Source organism: Melospiza melodia, chromosome 25 (genome assembly GCF_035770615.1).
Source record: "Melospiza melodia melodia isolate bMelMel2 chromosome 25, bMelMel2.pri, whole genome shotgun sequence".
Classification (NCBI taxonomy): domain Eukaryota; kingdom Metazoa; phylum Chordata; class Aves; order Passeriformes; family Passerellidae; genus Melospiza; species Melospiza melodia.
The window spans coordinates 8,304,336-8,323,421 of NC_086218.1; the positions used below are offsets into that span (position 1 = coordinate 8,304,336).

General features: G+C 63.8%; 3 protein-coding genes across 10 annotated transcripts; 1 reads left to right on the forward strand and 2 right to left on the reverse strand.

Moving 5' to 3' along the window:
- The first annotated feature begins 438 nt into the window (after positions 1-438).
- Positions 439-4,392, forward strand: SHE (Src homology 2 domain containing E). The gene is made up of 6 exons (XM_063176492.1): positions 439-885; positions 1,504-1,630; positions 2,458-2,766; positions 3,193-3,343; positions 3,429-3,548; positions 3,935-4,392. The coding sequence occupies exons 1-6, from the start codon at positions 502-504 to the stop codon at positions 4,119-4,121; spliced, it is 1,278 nt and encodes a 425-aa protein (XP_063032562.1). The 5' UTR covers positions 439-501; the 3' UTR covers positions 4,122-4,392.
- An 886-nt stretch (positions 4,393-5,278) lies between these two features.
- IL6R (interleukin 6 receptor) lies at positions 5,279-8,744 on the reverse strand. 3 transcript variants are annotated; one of them, XM_063176446.1, is made up of 10 exons: positions 8,606-8,744; positions 7,670-7,903; positions 7,460-7,583; positions 6,954-7,138; positions 6,711-6,871; positions 6,494-6,638; positions 6,370-6,413; positions 6,173-6,242; positions 5,979-6,087; positions 5,279-5,902 (listed from the first exon to the last, which is right to left on the reverse strand). In XM_063176446.1, exons 1-10 carry the CDS (start codon positions 8,703-8,705, stop codon positions 5,713-5,715), a joined length of 1,362 nt encoding a protein of 453 aa, XP_063032516.1. In that variant the 5' UTR covers positions 8,706-8,744; the 3' UTR covers positions 5,279-5,712. The 3 variants fall into 3 exon arrangements, with proteins under 3 accessions (XP_063032516.1, XP_063032515.1, XP_063032514.1); XM_063176445.1 differs by having other exon boundaries at positions 6,164-6,242; XM_063176444.1 differs by having other exon boundaries at positions 6,164-6,242; positions 6,494-6,871.
- Positions 8,745-9,470: 726 nt separating this feature from the next.
- ATP8B2 (ATPase phospholipid transporting 8B2) lies at positions 9,471-18,863 on the reverse strand. Of its 6 annotated transcripts, none has more exons than XM_063176302.1 (27): positions 18,791-18,863; positions 18,044-18,095; positions 17,284-17,397; positions 17,036-17,134; positions 16,829-16,890; positions 16,646-16,718; positions 16,207-16,277; positions 15,987-16,066; positions 15,619-15,777; positions 15,452-15,540; positions 15,179-15,375; positions 14,261-14,469; positions 14,072-14,115; positions 13,832-13,997; positions 13,570-13,758; positions 13,250-13,365; positions 12,936-13,100; positions 12,747-12,858; positions 12,517-12,622; positions 12,259-12,400; positions 11,997-12,180; positions 11,582-11,805; positions 11,209-11,292; positions 10,797-11,042; positions 10,572-10,710; positions 10,358-10,488; positions 9,471-10,267 (listed from the first exon to the last, which is right to left on the reverse strand). In XM_063176302.1, exons 1-27 carry the CDS (start codon positions 18,841-18,843, stop codon positions 9,980-9,982), a joined length of 3,594 nt encoding a protein of 1,197 aa, XP_063032372.1. In that variant the 5' UTR covers positions 18,844-18,863; the 3' UTR covers positions 9,471-9,979. The 6 variants fall into 6 exon arrangements, with proteins under 6 accessions (XP_063032372.1, XP_063032371.1, XP_063032374.1 ...); XM_063176301.1 differs by having other exon boundaries at positions 16,207-16,280; XM_063176304.1 differs by having other exon boundaries at positions 18,037-18,095; positions 18,791-18,839.
- Between the last annotated feature and the right edge of the window lie 223 nt (positions 18,864-19,086).

Here is a 19,086-nt window from a genome sequence, read left to right on the forward strand (position 1 = left end):
GACCCCTCTCCGAAGCCCCCGTGCCCCCGGAGCCCGGCCCTGCCGAGGAGCCGCGACGGGACCCCCGGGCCGCCCCTTCCCGGCCGGACTCCCCCGGGCCCCTTCCCCAGGGGCAGCGGACCCCTGGACCCCCCCCGGGACTGCCCCGGCCGGACCCCTCCGAGCCCCGGCGGGACCCCCCGACCCATCCCATTGCTGGAGCGGACACGCCGAACCCCTCCGAGACCCTTCCCCGGGGCCAGGGACCTCCCCGGGCCGCAGGAGCCGGCACCGCTGGGGACCCTCCGGCTGTCCCCGCCGGGGCCGAGGACGCCTGGAGCCCCTCACGGAGGCCCCGGTCCCCCGGCCCGCGTCCCCGCTCCCGGGCTGGCCGCAGCCCGCCGAGGGTCCCGTTCCCGGGGCTGGGGGCAGCCGGGCTGAGCCCGCTCGGAGCCGGCGGGGCAGCCGGGCGGGTTCACGGAGCCCCGCGGGGGCTGCGGCACCCTCGGCCTGCCCAGCTCCATGGCGGCCAAGTGGTTCAAGGAGTTCCCATCCAACCTGAAGACGGTTTCAGAGAAGGCTCGGCCGGGAAGCGGGAGCCTCGGGAAGAGCCGCAAGAACTCGACCGCTGAGCTGGGGGGGTACCGGGCGGCTGGGGGCGGCAAGGAAGGGGGCAGCCGGCTGTCACGGGACAACCTGCAGGGTCTGCTGCAGGCCGCCACCGGCAAGATGAGGAAGAATTCCCGAGTGGAGGGAGGCACGCCGGAGGGACCCTCCAAAACCTACATCAACCGCCTGATCAAGGTGGAGGCTTCCGAGAAGAACGGGAAGGGGCACCCCGGAGCCCTGCCTGCCAGCCTGCCTGCCCCCGAGCAGGACAAGGGGAAGCCCCCCAAGACAGAGACGGTAAGGCAGGGACCGGGAGCCGGGGGCGGAGGGGGAGATGTGGGGAGCGGGAAGCGCTGGAAACTCGAACTGCTTTGGTCTCCGACTCATTAGCCTGGCTGACTTCATCCTTTTATCCTGCCCGGCTACATTGCCTTTAAATTCCATCAAAGCTGCCTTCATCCCAGCTGCCCTTCATCACCCATCCGGGGGTGGGGGGTCGTCGGGCACCCTCATCATAGCCAGCCTGACCCCAGAGCTCGTCTGCTGCTTAAACAAAGGCTGATGCAAAGCTTTTCTGGGAAGCTGGTCTTTGACCCCTGCACAGCCTTGGGAGCACTGGGAGCCAGTCAGCAGGATTGCTGTCACCCAGAAGGGCCCCAGAGCTCCCCCCAGGCTCCTCACCATCACTGAGGGGTGTAGGAATGGTCTGGACTGCCCCTACCCCACCCAAATGTGCCACTGGGTGCATCCTCTGGGGTTGTGGCTCAGCTCCATTTACCCCAGATAAGCCTCCATCCTTCCCTGGGGACCCCAATGTGCCTGTTCCCTGCCTGGCTCTGTGCTGGCGGCATCTCTGCCACCCCTGCTGGGACCCCCACGGCCCCCTGAAGGCAGACATGGCTGTTCTCTGCCCAGGTCATCATCCTGGAGGATTACGCAGACCCTTACGACGCCAAACGCACCAAGGGGCAGCGGGACGCCGAGCGCCTGGGGGAGAACGACGGGTACATGGAGCCCTACGACGCCCAGCAGATGATCACAGGTAAGCGCCTCGCTGGGCCGTGCCACGGCAGCACAGCTGGCACCGCTCCCCAGGCAGGAGCCCGCGGCTGCCCTCGGAGCCACCCGGCTCAGGAGGCTCCGGGAACAGGAAAGCTCTCGCCGCTTCCTGCGGCTGCGCGGGGCCAGATAAGGAGCGGGAGCAAGGCCGGACACTGACCCGTGCTGGCCGGCCCCTGGGCCGTGTCCGTGACCTGCTGCCATCACCCACGGGCACTTGTGGCCGCTGCAAAGCCCTCTGTGCCCCCTTATCCCAGGGTCCCACCCCCCAAGAGCTCCCCATGGACGTGCCCCCCAGCCAGCGACACCCCGGCCGGCGTGGCCACCGTCCAGCTGGCCACAACAACAGGAACTGACTGGGCCGGAAGCTGGAAATAAAAGATTTGCTGCTGATTTTTTTTTTTTTTTTTTTTTTTTTTTTCCGTGCGGGGCAGCCCAGGCTGTTTAGGCAAGGCCTGGCGCCGTGGGGAGAAGCAGGGGGCTGGGAGGGGCGAGCCTCCCGCACAGCTGAGCTCCAGTTTGGGGTGTAGCATCCTGCTGCCATGGAGCCCAGCTGGCCCCACTGGCGTGGGCCTGTGGCGCCAGCAGCCCCAGGGCTGGACAGCAGAGCAGGCGCCATGGGGATGAGGATGAGGATGGGCCCCTTCCTGCTCCAGCTCCTCCCGAGCTGGCTCCCAATGGGGCGTTGCCGGTGTGGAATCCCCAGCACATCCCTCACTGAGGGCTGGCAGTGGGATTGAAGGGTCTCGGGGGACACACAGCCCCATCCCCGACCCACCATCCCTGACCCACCATCCCTCTTCCCCACAGAAATCCGTCGTCGTGGCTCCAAGGATCCCCTGGTCAAAGCCATCCTGCTGCTGGATGGGCCCGGAGAGCCTGGGGAGGGGGGCCCCAAGCTGGATCTTGCCAAGAGGCTGGGGGGCAAGGAGGTGGCAGGGAAGGGGCCGCAGCTCTATGACACCCCCTACGAGCCTGGGGAGGGGGTGGCCGCGGGGACCCCGGAGCGCAGGGGGAGGGCTGGGGATGGGCGCCTGCCCGAGAACGACGAGCGCCCGGCGGGGGAGTACGAGCAGCCCTGGGAGTGGAAGAAGGAGCAGATTGTGAAAGCTCTGTCAGGTAGGGACAGGGACAGGGACAGGGTGGGAGTGAGGATGGCGGGGAGGGACGGGCGTGGGGTGGGAATGGGGATGGCAGCCGGGCTGGGGACAGACTTTCTAGCAGGGCTTGTGACAAGAGGACAAGGGCAATGGTTTTTAATTATAAGGGGCGCTTTAGATACAAGAGTTTTCTTGGACTGAGGGTAGCAAGGCTGGCACGGGTTGCCCAGAGAGGTGATGCCTGCCAGGTCAGGTTGGATGGGGCTCTGATGGAACTGAAGGTGTCCCTTGTCATGGTGGGGCGTTGGACCAGATGGGGACAGGTTGGAGAAGGGGTCAGGACTAACAATGGGGGAGGTGCTGGGGCTGGGGACAGGCATGGAGATGGGGATGGGGATCAAAAGTGCAGGTGGGGCTTTGGGGGCTCACATCTTGTCCCTCCCAGTCCAGTTTGAGGGCTCGGAGCGTCCTAAGGAGGAGCCTCCGCGGCAGCACCTGCGCCAGAAGAGCTGGACCCCCAAGATGCTGAAGCCGGCGGGCACCGAGCACAGCGAGGGGGAGCGGGTGGACCCCGCCCTGGCGCTGGAGAAGCAGCCGTGAGTGCGAGCCCGATCCACGCGTGGGGAGGGACGGAGCGGCCGATGCTCTGCCGCTGCTCAGCGTCCCCTCCGTGTCCCTCAGCTGGTACCACGGGGCCATCACCCGGGCGGAGGCGGAGAGCCGGCTGCAGCCGTGCCGGGAGGCCGGGTACCTGGTGCGCACCAGCGAGAGCGGCAGCGGCAAGTACTCCATCGCGCTCAAGTGAGTGTCGGGGTGCCCACACAACTGGGGGGTCCCCACCTGGGGGAGATGGGGTGAATCCTCACGCTGGGGCGCTGTTCCCCCCGGTTGTTCCCACCAAAACCCCCGATGGGGAGGGAGCACCCGGACCCCGAGGGATGGCACCCCCCGACCCGCGGGGGGACCCCGGCATCCTCCCGGCGAGCGGCTGGGGCGGAGGGGGGGTTCGGCGTGTCCCCCTCCCCGGCGCATTGTCGGGAGCGCCAGCGGCGTTTCCTTCCTGAGGAAGCGCAGCCCCTGGAGCCGAAACAATCGGAGCGGGACGGGAACAAACAGGGGTGGATACGGCCGCGGGGCAGGCGGGCGCCGGGGGCTGGCGGCAGCACTGATGCCTGCTGGCCGCGCAGGACCAGCCAGGGCTGCGTCCACATCATCGTGGCCCAGACCAAGGACAACAAGTACACGCTGAGCCAGGCCAGCGGCGTCTTCTCCAGCATCCCCGAAGTCGTGCACTACTACTCCACCGAGAAGCTGCCCTTCAAGGGGGCCGAGCACATGGCCCTGCTGCACCCCGTGCACTGCAAGCTGCATTAGCGCCGCCCGATGCCGCCCCCGAGGGGCCTGCGAGCCCTGCCCAGCCCGAGGCGTGAGACAGCGACGGGCACGGACCACGGGAAGGGCCCGGCGAGAGAAACCCCGGCACGTCTGCAGCCCTGAGGGGACCCCGCTCCTGGACTCCAGCAGGGCTGTGCCCCCTTCGCTGGGACAATCCTGCCCGCCCTGTGCCAGCACCGTGCCCGAGCTGGGGGCATGCAGTGACACTGGCGTGTGTAATGATCTAGTAAAATAAACGTGTTGGCTGAGAGGGAGCAGTGGTCCTGGGATGGGCCTGGTGCCAGCAGGAGTCACCACAGTTTTGGGGGGCCCAGGGGTACTGGGGCTCCCCCAAGAGCACATCTGCATCCTGCCAGGCTTTTTATAGCGGGGGGCCAGCAGCAGGGAAGAGGAACACTGCTCCCCAGGGTGCCTGAGCACCCTCTTCCCTCGAGCTGTGGTTTCCTGCCCGGCTGCAGCTGCAGCTCCCCGGGGTGTTGCACAACCCAGCGCCATGGGGTGGGCAGAGGAGGCACGGCTGGGGTGCAGGGCAGGGGGTGCAGGGCTGGGGGTGCAGGGTTGGGGTGCAGGGTTGGGGGTGCAGGGCTGGGGGTGCAGGGCTGGGGGTGCAGGGCTGGGGTGCAGGGTTGGGGTGCAGGGTTGGGGTGCAGGGTTGGGGGTGCAGGGCAGGGGGTGCAGGGCTGGGGGTGCAGGGTTGGGGTGCAGGGCTGGGGGTGCAGGGCTGGGGGTGCAGGGCAGGGGGTGCAGGGCTGGGGGTGCAGGGTTGGGGTGCAGGGCTGGGGGTGCAGGGTTGGGGTGCAGGGTTGGGGTGCAGGGCTGGGGGTGCAGGGCTGGGGTGCAGGGTTGGGGTGTAGGGTTGGGGTGCAGGGTTGGGGGTGCAGGGCTGGGGGTGCAGGGTTGGGGTGCAGGTTTGGGGTGCAGGGCACAGGAGGCAGGGCAGGAAGGTGTGCACAGCACAGTAGGTGCAGCCTGGGAGGCACCACTGAACCACAGAGCACAGCCTGGGGTACACGTGGGGGGGCACAGAGTACAGCAAGGTGAATGAAGTGGGGGTACAACCCCACTGGAGACACTCCCAAACAATGGGGGGCTGCAGTGACCTCTCTGCTACCCTGCTCCCAGCAGCCACTCCAGTATAAATCCAAAGCATTTATTTGAGCCCCATTGTCCTGTTTCCCCAACGTGTGCTTTAAAAAGAGCCCCGAGGGGGCTGCAGCAGAGGTGTGGGGCTGATCCAGCCAGGCCCTCCCTCCCCGACCCCCGTGGCACTGTAGCGACCAGGCCCTTCCTTCCCTGTGGGACCTCCAGACTGGGTCCCAGGCCCCCCAAGCTCTGGTGCAGCCACAATTCCAGTGCTGTCATTCCTGGCCATCCCAGCTTGGTGCTGAAGGTGCCCCCAGGACCCAGTCTGTTTTTCCTAGCTGCTCCCCATGGGGGATGGCATTGATTCTCCTCCTCAGAGGCTTGTCCCAACCACCAGATATTGAGGGGAACTGCTCCCAGAGCCACATCAAAGCCCTGGGACCCTCCATCCAACCCCCAAGCATCTGCCAGCACATCCAGCCCCTGGCTACTGCCCCGAGGAGGAATGATCTGCCTGAGTTGTGTGGAGCCCTCCGGGGGCTGAGGGGGCAGGGTGTGAGAGCAGAGGGGTGTCACTGAGTGTGGGTGGGGGTAAGCTCAGAGGGACCAGCATGTGCTGCCCCTCGCCCTCTGCCTTGCTCGTCTCCTGCCCGCTCGTCCACCACATCTGCCTGTACCTGCAGGGGAGAAGAGAGGCTGCAGGTCAGGGAGGGGGCACACACAGCCCCCTGGGCCAGCCCCCCTGGCACTCACCTCACCACGATGCCAACAAAGAGGGCGATGCCGAGGAGGAGGCTGCCCCCGGTGACCAGGAATGCGTAGGGGGATGCCACAGGATGGGTGCTGGATTCCATGACAGATCCTGACACACAGAATGGGTGAGGATAAGGGACTGGGTGTCCCTTTCCCTCAACCCCAGCCCAGGAATCCTTCCTCACCACCAGCACCATTAGCATCATCCTCCTCGAAGAGCCTGGGGGACAGGGTCATCCCATAGGTGTCATCTTCTGTGGGGACCTGCAAAAGGTGGGGAGGCACAATGGGACAGGTCAGCCCTCACGCCCTGGTGTCCCTGTGTCCCACATGGGGACAGGAGACCCCTTCAGGAGCATGTGATGCCTCTCAGGGCTGAGACCATTGTTACCTGTGAGCTGTAAGGCTCCATTTCAGAGGTGAGTTCCCAAGGGTCTGCACAGAGAGGGGGAAGTGTGAGACTGGGAGAGCCCACGCTGAGCCCCCGGTCCCAGGGCCCCACAATCCCCTCTTACCTGTCCAGGGGGTGCCCACGGCCTCCTGGCTCCACTCACTCCACGTGCCATGGCCAAACTCATCCTTGGCCCTCACCTGCACCACGTGCCTCATCCCACGCCACGCATCGCGGATATCGAGCCACGTCGTCATCACCTGATCCACCTGGAGGAGGGGACACGGGGCTGGGGACAGCCTGGCCAGGGCCAAGGGCTGTGCCAGCGGGCAGGGTCTCACCTCCATGAAGGTCGGGGCGGGCTCGGGGCGGTAGCGGACCTGGAAGCGCAGCCAGTAGAAACGGGGGTCCCAGGAGGGGGGGTAGGACCAGTTCACCTGCAGCCGCTGTGGGGCCCCCTCCAGAGCCTGCACTGTCACATTCACCAGCGGGTCTGGCCTCACTGCGGGGGGAATGGGGGCTCAGGGCCTCGCTCTGCACCCTCACCAGCCCAGCTCCCAGCTCCCAGCCAGGGCAGCACTCACAGACACTGCTGAGGGTGATGATCTTGTCCTTGCCAGCCGAGCCACCGGCGCCGTTGCTGACACACGTGGACACCACGAGGCTTTTGGTGTCATCAGTGCCAGGTGGCACCTTCAGCCGGCAAAGGAACTTCCGTGCCTTGGAGAAGTAGCGGCACCGCTGCTCTGTGGCATTCTCAGCCACAAACCTGTGAGGTCACAGCTCAGGGGGGGCTGCAGCGTGCTCTGGGCACAGGGCAGCTGTGGGGGACATGTGCTGTGCTGTGCTGTGGGGTCCCTGGCAGTGTTAGATAAAGGGTCTGTGGGGAGGGATTAATTCTGTGCCATGGGCACATGGGGGCATGGGGAAGGAACACATCCTGTGCTGTGAACTCCCACTAGGGAAAGGGTGTGCAGGGAAGCAAGCAGCCTGAGCCACGGGGGCACCAGATGGCACCAGCTCCATGGAGAGGGACATGTTCTGTCCTACTGGGGTCCCAGCCCATGGTGGATGCAGTGACAGCACTCACCTCCTCCTCACCCACAGCATCGCCCGTGTCCCTGGGGATGGCTTCTTCTGCTGTGGCCACTCACACAGCACATCCTTGTCGTGGCTCCGCCGGTAGCAGGACACCTGGGGAGTTTCAGGGGGCTCTGCAGGCAAAGCAGGGAGGTGCTGGGGGACAGGGGCCATCACAGGCAACGCCGAGAGGGACATTCCCACCCCAGCGTGGACCCACCTGCCACCAGCAGCCGCAGGGAGCGCAGCAGGTGGCTCCCCACGGAGCAGCTGTAGTGCCCCGAGTCCTCGTAGCGCAGCTGCCTCAGCAGCAGCGTGTTCCCCTCTGCCAGCTGCCCTGCTGCTCCCTGCTTCTCCACCTGCCACAGCACCGTGGCGTTTGCAGGCTGCTCGTCCTGGCAGGTCAGAGTGATGTTGGCTCCCAGGAGGCCCAGCACCGCGTCCCGCGGCAGTCCTGGAGGAACGAGAGGGGAGCGGGCGATGAAGATGAGACACCAGGCACGGTGGGTGTCCCTGGAGGTGGAAGGCACCCAATCGTCTGCTCCCCGTGTCTGGCGACTGCTGGGGGTCAGGGCACTGAGCCGGCTCGTCACACTGTGGGCTATGAGGGGTCTGGTGGCGGGGAGCACAGCTCGGGGAAGGCGGCACACAGGGACCGGTGGTCCCAGGAGTCCCTGGGTCCAGTGCCAGAGGGGTTAAGTGACTGCGCTGGCTGCGGGCCCTGCTCAGGCCTGGGCAGCGCTCCCGGCTCCTTCCAAAGGTCAGCGGCCAGCGTGAACCTGCTGTTCCCTTCGGCTCCTGCTGCCGGGAATGCACGCAGCACCCACCAGCACCCGGGACACGACACAGCACCCGGGACGGGACACAGCACCGGGATACGGCACCCAGCACCCACCAGCACGGGACACAGAATCCGGGACACGGCACTGGGACGGGACACAGCACCCGGGATATAGCACCGGCACACAGCACCGGGACACCGCACCCAGCCCGAGCCCCCACTCCCAGGGGTCCCGTACCACCCCCGCCCGCCTCCCCGGGCCCGGCTGAGCTCCGCATGTGTCCCCCGGCCGTGCCCGGAGCCACGAGGCCCAGGTACCGGCAGAGGCTCGGGGCCAGCCCCGCTCCCGCCCTGCCCGGTGCCGGTCGCACTCACCGGCGGGGCCGCAGGGCCGCCCGGCGGCGGCGGAGAGCTGCAGGAGGAGGCGGAGAGGAAGGAGGAGGAGGAGGAGAAGCGGCCCCGGCGGCCGCGCCATGCGCCCGGTCCCGGGTAGGAAAACATCGGCGGCGGCGGCGGCGGGGTTGTGAAAGCGGCGGGAGGCGGAGCGGCACGTGCGCCCCGGGCCGGGCGGGCCAACACCGCCCCGCGCCTGCCCCCGCCGCCCGGGACCGCCCGGGACCGCCGCCGCGCCCTCCCCTCCGCCCCCGGATACGGGACACGGCACGGTCTGCTCAGAACATTTTCTTTTTGTAAATTAAAAAAAAAAAAAACAACTTTTTTTTTTGTTTTGTTTTTGTTTTTTTTTTTTTCCTTCAAGAGCCATAAAATGATACCATTCGGCCAGATAGAAACGTGCCATAAGTTATCTAGCTCTATGCACGGCCCCTCCACCGAAATTACCCCAAAACTTCCCCGAAATCCCCTCCAGCCCTCGCCAACACCCGTCTTAAGAAGCTCCTCTTTGGTATCGCGTCCCTGGGAGCCCAGCAGCCCCAGAGGCTCCCCTGGGTCCCCATTGCCCACCCACATTTCAGCAGTGCCGTCCCGCAGGAGCTGCAGAGGAGGAGGAGGAGGAGGAGGAGGAGGCGGGAAGCAGAGGCCGAGCGTTGCGCAAGACCACGCGTGGGAGTGAATCACGGCAGCCGCCAAACCCCGGCCTCCCTGTGGTACGGAGCACTTCCCCTTTCCGACCCTGCACCCGCCGTCCTGGGGAACCCTGAGAAGGGTGACAAGGAGGGTGACCTTCCTCCCCCCTTCTCCCTGTACCCAGCCAAGAAATGAGTCGCTCTGTAAACTCAGAGTATTTTTCCCTTACCTCTTTTTTGTTTGTTTTGGTTGCTATTTTTTTGGGGTGGGGGTATTTTTTTCTTTTTTTTGTTTTTTGTTTATATATAAAAAAAGACACGTGGGTGAAGGCCACGGAGAGGCCACAGTCCTCCCACAGCCCTGCACCTCTGGTCCGATACATTCATGTGCGATGGGGCGTTTGCACTCAGTGGAATTGAATACTGATGGAGGAGTGAATGGGGGGTGGGAGGGGGCTAATGTGATGACATCCATCCATCCATCCATCCATCCATCCATCCATCCATCCATCCATCCATCCATCCATCCATCCATCCTCCTGAGAGGGACAGACTGTATTTTTGGCTAGAAGGCGACAGTCCAGACTCCTCCAAACCTCAGCACTGGCCCCCACATCACCTCTATCATGGGACCCTGCTGACAAGGGGCTTTGCCCTCCCCAGGGCCAGGGGCAGAGGAGGGGAGCCCCCAGCTGCACAGGAGGGGATGAGACCCCCTCCAGCCTCACACCCTGAGAGTCTTGTCAGCCGCACCACTGGGGCTGCCAGCGCTGCTGCCCTCACCGCCCTTCTTCTTCCTCAGGGTGTCAATCCAGCTGGCGCTGGGGCGGGGGGCAAAGCTGGACAGTGCCAAGGAGCTGAGCCTCATGTTCTTGCCAGACATGATGAGCTCCCCGAAGCCCTCCTGATGGGAGAAGGCGTAGCCAGAGCGGCGTGAGCCCGCGCGCCCCGCGTTCCGCATGCACCGGTGCTGCGTCTTCTGCTTCTTCCGTACCAGCTGAGTGTAACGAACCTGGGGACACAGGGCAGGCTCAGGGCCTGGGGAACGCCCTCTCCTCAGGGCTGGGACCCTGTGAGAGCTCCTGCAGCCATGAACTCTCACCGTATCCGAGAGCTCTGGTTTCAGGTCCAGCTTAAGGAAGCGAAAGGCCACAACGGGCACGATACAGACGACGGCGGTGAGGGCGATGGTCAGCCAGACCGTGGGCTGGGCCAGCGTGTTCTGTGCGTTTCCTGGGGCAAGGAATGAACCCAGTGAGGGCCAGGCCAAGGCAGCTCCTGCTGGGGTGGGGAGCATGGGGCACACAGGGACTCACCCACAAAGCGGAACTGGTTGGGGAACATCCGGAAGAGGCCGTCGCTGTGCATGGTGAAGAGGATGGTAAAGTAGGCGGCCAGGCTGCCCCAGATGAAGAAGTGGTTGATGGCCGTCCAGAATCCTGTGTCTAACCCGATCTGGTGGGGGGGATGCAGGAAGAATCAGGGCTCAGGGGATGCCTGAGGTGCCCTGAGGGTCTGGGGCTGAGTAGCCACGTCCCTACCTGCACACTGACGACAATCACGAGGGAGGTGGCGACAGTGACGGCGAAGGACTGGTAGTCGGCCAGCTGGGCACCATCATCACGGGTGGCATCAGCAAAGACACCGTAGGGGATGAAGAACATGAGGATGGAGGTGTAGATGCCCTGGGCAATGCAGATGAAGAACTCCCGCTTGTTGAAGAGCAGGTTCAGCTGCCCAGGCTCGTAGAGTTTGGGGTACTCCATGCTCCGCTGCTCTGGCACATCCTGGGGGCATGGGCACCTCCCGTTAGCCCTGGGTGGGAGCAGCCTCCACCACAGCCCATGGAATGACAAGGACAGCCTGACTCAGGCACCCAGGCAGCCCTTCTTCCCACAGGGTGGGTACAGACCCCTCACACACCCAGGGACCTCTCACTACCCCCCGCCATACCTGGTCAAACACACCCATAGCGAGCACAGGCAGCGACGTGTAGACAATGTTGTACAGCGTGATGAAGTACTGGTCATACACTGTCTGTATGGAACAGAGCACTCAGCAGGGCACAAACCTGCCCACCCTGTGCCCCAGCCAGCCCCCGAGTCCCTGTGCCCACAGCTGCAGGGACAGGAGAGCTGTCTCAGCCCGCCAGGACTGCCCACCCTGACCACAGGCTCCTCACACACGGCACGGTGGATGCCAGGCTGTGCCTCCTGGCTCAGGATGAGTCCCCACAGGGAGTCCATGAATCTGAACACGCTTCAGAGCCGAGGAGCCCTGCAGGAAAACCCTCCCCAGCTCTCAGTGAGAAAAGCCACCAACCCACCTGTGCTGAGAAGCCACAGAAGAAGCCAAACCAGAAGTGGACCATGGTGAAGGCAAAGTTCTTATAGAAGAAGTAGCAAAGAAACTTGCACATGCGCAGGTAGGACCAGCGCCCGTGCACCAGGAGCAGGCGCTGCAGGAACTTGAACTGGGAGAAGGAGTAGTCGGAGGCCAGCACGGCCTGGATGCCTTCCTGCCCACTGATGCCCACCCCAATGTGGGCAGCTGTGGAGGGAAGGAGAGACAGGTAAAGAGAGGGCTGCCAGGAGCACAGGGGACGAGAGCAGCACCCCCAGCACAGGCACTTTGTTCCTGTGGGGCACAGAGGGGTGAGCACAGAAGCTCCCAGGGGCCCCAGGACGGTGCAGGGGGGGTGGCCTGTCTTCTCCTGTGGTCCCCCAGATCCCAGGCCTTACTCTTGATCATGCTGACATCGTTGGCCCCATCCCCAATGGCCAAAGTGACGGCTTTCTTGTACTTCTTGACCAGCTCCACCACCTGGGCTTTCTGCAGGGGTGTGACACGGCAGCAGATAACGGCCTTGCAGGCACACGCTGTCTCCAGGAATTCCACCTCCATGTCTGCCTCCAGTGCATGGGCCTGCAAGGAGAGCAAGGGGCAGCTGGGATCATGGTGCACAGCCAGGCCCTGTCCTGCCTGGCACTCCCAGGGCCCTACCAGGCTGTGCCCGTTGATGACCAGGGCGTATTCGCCCGCAATGGCTTCCAGCACTGAGGTAAGCTTGGAGGAGAGTTTCTCCTGGTAGGAGAAGCCATTGCACACAGAACGTGATGCGTCCATCATCTTCTCCCGGGCTTTCCTGAGGAGAGAGGGGGCACAGGGTTCCATCTCAAGGCCTTTCCATAGCTCTAGCTCCCCCAGCCACAGCTGTGCCCCACACTGGCACTGCTCTGTCCTCTGCCCCCCAGCCCTCACCTTAGCTCCTCTCGCACCTCCAGCACAGTGTGGCCTGTGACCACAAACACCTCTGTCATGTCATCTGTCAGCATCTTGCAGGAGTAGCCGATGTTCACAGCTGTTTCTGAGAAAAGGAAACCAGGGGCTGAACCAGAGTCCTCTCAGGACAGAGCAGTTGGGATCCCAGGCAGCTGGAATCCAGCCCACAAACATCCTCATCTCCAGCCAGCACCTCAGCCATGCCTCACCCTGCTTGTCCCCTGTCAGCACCCAGATCTTGATGTTGGCCAGTGTCAGGATGGCAATGGTTTCGGGGACCCCCTGCTGCAGTTTGTCCTCGATGGCCGTGGCTCCAAGCAGCTTGGGGACCCAAATGGGTGGGAGGTCAGCAGGGGCTGCCTGCAGCCACCACCAGCCTCAGCCTCCAGCCCACCTACCATCATATCATGCTCCACCTCATCGTAGAGCCGAGCCAGGTGATCCTCACGGGCTTCGGGGACACTGCCAGCTCGGTGCAGACGCTCAGACCAGTCCTTGTAGTAGCTCTCCTCCAGGTCTCTGTAAGCCAGCACCAGAGTCCGCAGCCCCTCGCCAGCATACTCCTGCAAGCATCAGAGCTGGCTGTGCTGGAGACCCTGAGTGTGTCCCCAGACCCCAGCAATGTTCCTAGGGCAGGGCACAAGCCCAGCTCAGGCTCCTGGGCAGCCACTCTTTCCTCCCCACGCTGCCTGCAGGACCCTGTCCCACGCACATTGAGGTGGTCGGTGGTGATGCTGGTCAGCTCCTGGTTGAGGGGGTGCAGCCTCTCCAGCAGGATGGTGTCAGCACCTTTGCAGTACAGCCGGATCTTGCCCTCAGGGCTGCGCACTGCAGGGAGGAGGGGAAAAGGTGCCCGGCTCAGGGGTGCAGGAGCAGGACCTGCTGCTCTGACCCCCAGCCATCCACCTGCTGATGCCTCCACAGTCACATCCCCATCAGCGCTGGGCTGGTATCCCAGCACAGCACAATGACCCCCACGTGCTGCAGCCCCAGGTGGCCCTCCCAGCCCCTGTGCCGTGCCCGGGAGCTCACCGATGACAGACATGCGCTTGCGGATGTTGTTGAAGTCCAGGATGGCCAGCAGCTGGTAGGTGATGGCCTGGCCCAGCTCCTGCACTGTGATGGTCTTGGGCGTGCGGGACCGGAACACAAAGCCAAAGTTTCTGGCAGCTGTGACCAGCGCTCCCTCATCTGGGGACTGTGCCTTGTACAAGAGCTCCCCTGTGGAACAGCATGGGGGTCAGTGAGAGTGTTTTGTGAGCCACAGGGACAGATCCTGCCCCACTCTGCCTACCCTCACTCTTCTCCTCGGACATGACGGTGTGACAGAGCGAGAGCAGGCGGAAGAACTCGTGCACGTGGAGGTCTCCCAGCTTGACAGCTTCCAGCAGGCTTGGGTCCCAGAACTGGAACCGTGGGTCCGCCAGCGGGTTGAAGGAGAAGTCTACAGGCTCTGGCCTCTGCAGGGGCAAAGTTGGGGTTACCCCACCATGGTACTTGGCGTGGGTAGGCCCCAAACTGACAGTACCCTTACCTCTCCCAGCTCTGCCTTGTGACCCAGCATGTCCTGCACATCACCTGTAAAACAGGGCATGGAGCTAACTATGACAGAGACCCAACACCACAGCAGCTGCTGCTGCCCCACAATGCTCTCACTAAGCCCCCTTGTCCCCTGACTGCCTCAAACAGAAGGGGGGAGCCCCAGCCTGGCTCTGGCACTCACCATAGCTGTGCCCATTCACAGAGCACTTGCTGAAGACCATGATATTCTGGGTGAGGGTGCCAGTCTTGTCAGAGAAGATGTACTCCACCTGGCCCAGCTCCTCGTTGAGGGTGGTGGTGCGGGCCTCGGCCGGTGTCCGGCGCTTGGCACAGTACATCTTCTTGTCCCAGTTGATGAAGTAGCTGTGCCCAAGCCGGATCACCTCAACGCTGCAGGGAGGATGCCTGGGTGTCACTGGGGCAGGGCAGCACGCTCTGCTGAGCCAGCGACAGGCACACACATGCCCGCCCCAGACCCTCAGTGCCCAGGGCACTCCAGCACCCCGGGTGCCCCCCATGGCTTGATAGCCCCCATACCCTTCCCAGGGGCTGGCCTGCAACCCATTCCTGCTGACAGCCACCGCTAAGCCAGGGCTGGGGACCAAGGCAAGGCACCCAGAGGGAAGCCCATGGGGCTCCCCAAGCATCTCACACACCTACAAACCCTGAACCCCTCCCAAGCCCACAGGGCAGACAGCAATGAGTGGGAGGGGTGGAGGTGACACATTCTTACCTCGGGGCTAAGGGTGACAGAACCCATGCTGGGGAACGAAAAGAGAGAGAAATTAAAAGAGAGAGAGAAGGGGACAGTGCAGGAGCCTGGGAGCTGCAGGAGGGCAGAGCAAAATAGCCAGCGTGCAGCCAGGGCAGGAGAGACGAGCAGCCAGACACAGCCAGGGGGGCCCTGAGGGACCTGTGGGGTCCTTAGGTCTTGGGGTGTCCCTGAAGGCAGACATGGCCTGTCACCAAGAGAGCAGCCCACACCCACCCACAGAACACACCGCTCTGCCTGTGGATCTCCATCCCTGTCTCCCCTCCCCAGAGGGCACCCCTAATTTCTCATACACCCCCTGCCCAGCCCCTCTGCCCCTTGCCCTACCTCACATAGAGCGAGATGGGCACCACAGTGTTGAGGATGATGATGTAGGACCAGAAGGAGAGGAAGCCAGAGAAGAAGGCACTGTGCACCCCCTCGTCCCAGGGCAAGTAGATCTGGAAGCAGACGCCCACCTCGTGCTCCCAGATGGCATTGCCAATGGCCAGGATCACTCCCATGCACACCAGGAACCCAAAGATCTGGGGAAGGAACATCAGCTAAGAGCCCTGACTGGGTCAGAGCTCCCAAGGCTCCCAGGATCTCCCTTCTGCATACCCAGAGCACCAGCGTGTTCATCAGCCGGTCGATGCTCGTCCGCTTAAATTTGGTCCGGCCACTGTTCTGCATCAGTTTTGTGTCAGGTCCTGGGGAGCAGGAAGGCATCAGGGGGTGTCTTTCCCTCCCCTGTGTGCAGCACAGCAGCAGCTGCTGCCTCAGCCCACCTGCAAAGATGACGAGGCCAAAGCACCACTCGGTGTTGCGCAGGACGCAGCCCCGCAGCAGCATGTTCTGGTTGCTCAGGGGGTACTTGTTGTCCTTCCAGTACAGTGTCCCACCAAACTTGTCCAGCTTGTTGTTGGGGGGTTCACAGATCACCTCACCTGGGTGCACAGTATGGCTCAGCTGGGACTTGCCTTCTCCATAGGGCCAGCTCCATCCCAGTGCTCCCAGCATCATCCCTGGCTCCCCAGAGATCCACATCAAGCCGCAGGACGACAGTGCCACGTGGCTGGTCCTTGTCCACCAAGGGTGACAGAGGAGAGAAGGTGGGGGGCTGCCCTGTGGCAGAGGGCTGGGCACGGGCACTCACCATCAAAGCAAGCCAGCTGGCTGGTGTCCCCAAGCTCTGCGGTGACAGGGATGGCCTGACGCACCTTCATGTTGGTCTCTCTGCAGGCAGGAAGGCACCACACGGGTTAGAGACAGCCTGGCAGGGAGAGCCTTTGCAGGTGCTCCTGCCCTGCCTGCAGCCCACCCTCACTCCCACCTCTTGCCTCCCCTGGCCCCCCAAGGCGAGCAGGGACACCTACCCATCCAGCTCTGCAGTCTCTATGTAGCATAACCCATGGGGTTCGCTGCTGGAGAGGAGGAGGAGGTCAGCCTGCTGGGAGAGACTTGTGAAGGGTTGTGCCAACACTGGGGCTCCCCCATGCCTTCCCCAGGGAAGCTCCTGGCCCTTGGATGTCCTTGGAACTCCCTGGAGCATCTGCAAAGGCCATCCCTAACCCCATGTGTCCTTTGCACCATCACTCCAAGGGCCCAGATCCTCAGAGTTCAAAACGTGGCTCCACTTATGGCCCCAGCTCTCCAACCTAAATGCAACTTCCAGGTTGGAAGTCCCTAACGTCCCCACCCTGGGCAGTGACAGAGGAGCACAAAAGCAAACTGGGAGTGGCACCACACCATTCTATGTGTGTGTGTGTGCCAACCACCCTGCTGGAACCATACTTGTCTCAGGGCTGCACTCACCGCCACAAACTGGTTGTTCTCCAGCTTGATGATGTCCCCAACACGGACGTTCATCCACTGCTCCTGCCGAAGGCTGAAGAGGGGACAGCAAACTGCAGTCAGGCAGGAGCCCTGCCCTGCCCACTGCCACCTCCCACAGGGTCCCTGGCTCCCTGTGCACTGCTCTGTGCCCGTGACACTCACACTCCACCGATCAGCACCTGAGACTGCCGGTTGTTCACCTGGTTGTCGCTTTTATGGCGGAACTGGGAGCAGGGGGAAAAGACAGCAGTTTCAGCCTCTTGGGGATGGGCTCCTGTGCTCCCCCAGCATCCCAAATGCCATGGCCCCGAACACTGCACCCCTGCACAGCATCCCAGTGGGCAGAGGGGTGCAGGGGGAACCACTCACGTAGTCATCGGTGGCATCTTTGACAGCTGTGATGGTTAAGACAAGAACCAAAGGCACGATGGTGGTAAACCAGGAGAGTGAAGAGATCTGAGGAATCAGCTGGGGACAGGGAACAGGAAATTACACAGGAACCAGCCAGCCCCAGGCCTGTACTGCCCCTGCTTGAGGATGCGAAACCTCCCCACTTCCAAAGTATGGCACTACTTGGAGCCCTACCATATGTGCAGGCAGGGAAGGACTGCACCCACCTGCAGGATGAGGAGGAAGAGGAAATAGGTGTTGGCCACTTCCTGGAACTGCTCGAAGAGGTTGACAGGCAGGAAGGTGACAATGTTGTACTTGGAGGTCTTGATGCAGTTGCTCTAGGGACAGATGGGGCAAGAAGAGGTTTACAGCTGCCAAGGCCCCATAACCCCCCAGGATGAGATCACTCTGGAGGGCAGGGGCTGTGGCTCACCATGCTCTTTTGGGGGGTCAGGCTCCTGTGCTACCTCTGGCAGCTTCCTTGGGAAGCCAGTTCCTCAGGCTCAGTCACCAGCTGGTACCCTGGGACCAGCCTCCTCCAGCAGCAGCACCTGGCCCCCACAAGGGTGACCCCAACCCAGACCCCCTTCCCCCCTCTGTGCAGCCAGCTCTGGAGCAGCCAAGGATAACCTCCAACATGGGGGGAGGTCAAGGTGAGCACTGCCCTCCCTTGACACCTTCAGAAGCTGCTCCTGGTCCACACTGGGATGTAGGACCAGGCTGGGACCTGGGCAGAGCCAGGGGGTTCTGGGCCTTGGCCAAGGATGGGCAGGCTGAATCCTCCACATGGAGAGCACTGTGCCCAGCTGGCCCCACAGCTATATTGGCATTCATGTCATCAGCACCATTTCTTCAGGGACAAACACCTATTTTGTAGTCATAACGCCTCCCCCCCACCAAGGTGTGGGTGAATTCAGACCCCAGCCCCGCAGAGCTGCCCGAGGACCCCGGGAAGGGGCTCAGCCCCCCTCACTCACTGCGTACTGGAACTTCTCGTTGTACTCCCGTGCGTTGGCTCGCACTCGACGCTCTTCCTCTACAACACAGCGCCCTGTCATCCCTGTGCACCCCAACACCCCTGTAGCTGCAGCCAGACAGCCCCAAAACCTTGAACCCTGACACCACAATCTCCTCTCCATCCTGAGAGCCAAGATAGTACCAGAATCCCAGAGGGCAGGGAACAGGGAGTCTCCCCAGCTGTGTTATGTGTCCTGTGCTCCCCCATGCCAGAACCTGTACCCCTGCGCACCCTGAACCCCAACCTTGCTGAACTGCACCTCCACTCCCAAATTCTGCATCCCCAGATCCCCCCAAGCCTGCAGCGCGCGACCCCCAGCTCTACTCACCTGTACTCCCAGAGCCCCAGATTCTGCATCTCCCACACCCCGAGGTCACCGGGCCCTTCCAGCCCAGACACCGCACCCCCAGAGGACACCTCGGCTCCCTCAGCCCCGCTTTGCTGCATTCCTGGATCCCCAAAGCCCGCACTCCCAGCCCCGCTTAGCTGTAGCCCTGCATCCCCATCTCTGCATCCCCGGCCCCCATTTCGGCTCCCCCGCACCCACCGCCCCGCCGGGGTCGCGGAGCCGCTGCCACCCCTCGGACATCCCCAGGGCACGGCCCCGGCCCGGCCCGGTCCTCCCGCCCCACCGCGTTACTGAGGCAACGCCGCACCGGGGCCCGCCCGGGACCCACCCGGGCTTCCCGCGGGCCCAGCGCGGCGCCGCTTACCCGGGGCTCGGCGGGCCGCGCACCGCTCCATGTCCCGCGGCCCCGCAGCCCATGGGGAGCGGGCGGGCGGCCGGGCCGGGCCGGGGCCGCTGCCTCTGCCGCCGCCTCAGCTCCCCATGGCCGCGGCGGCGCCGGTCGGCGGCGGAAGTGAGGTGGGGGGCGCGGGGAAGCGGCGGAGCGCGGCCGCGGGGCCGGTGAGACTGCGGGCCCCGGCGGCGGCCTGGCCAGCGGGGCGGCTCCCGGGGAGCCCTGTGAGTCCGGGGGGAGGGCAGAGACAGCCGCACGGGTTACCGGGG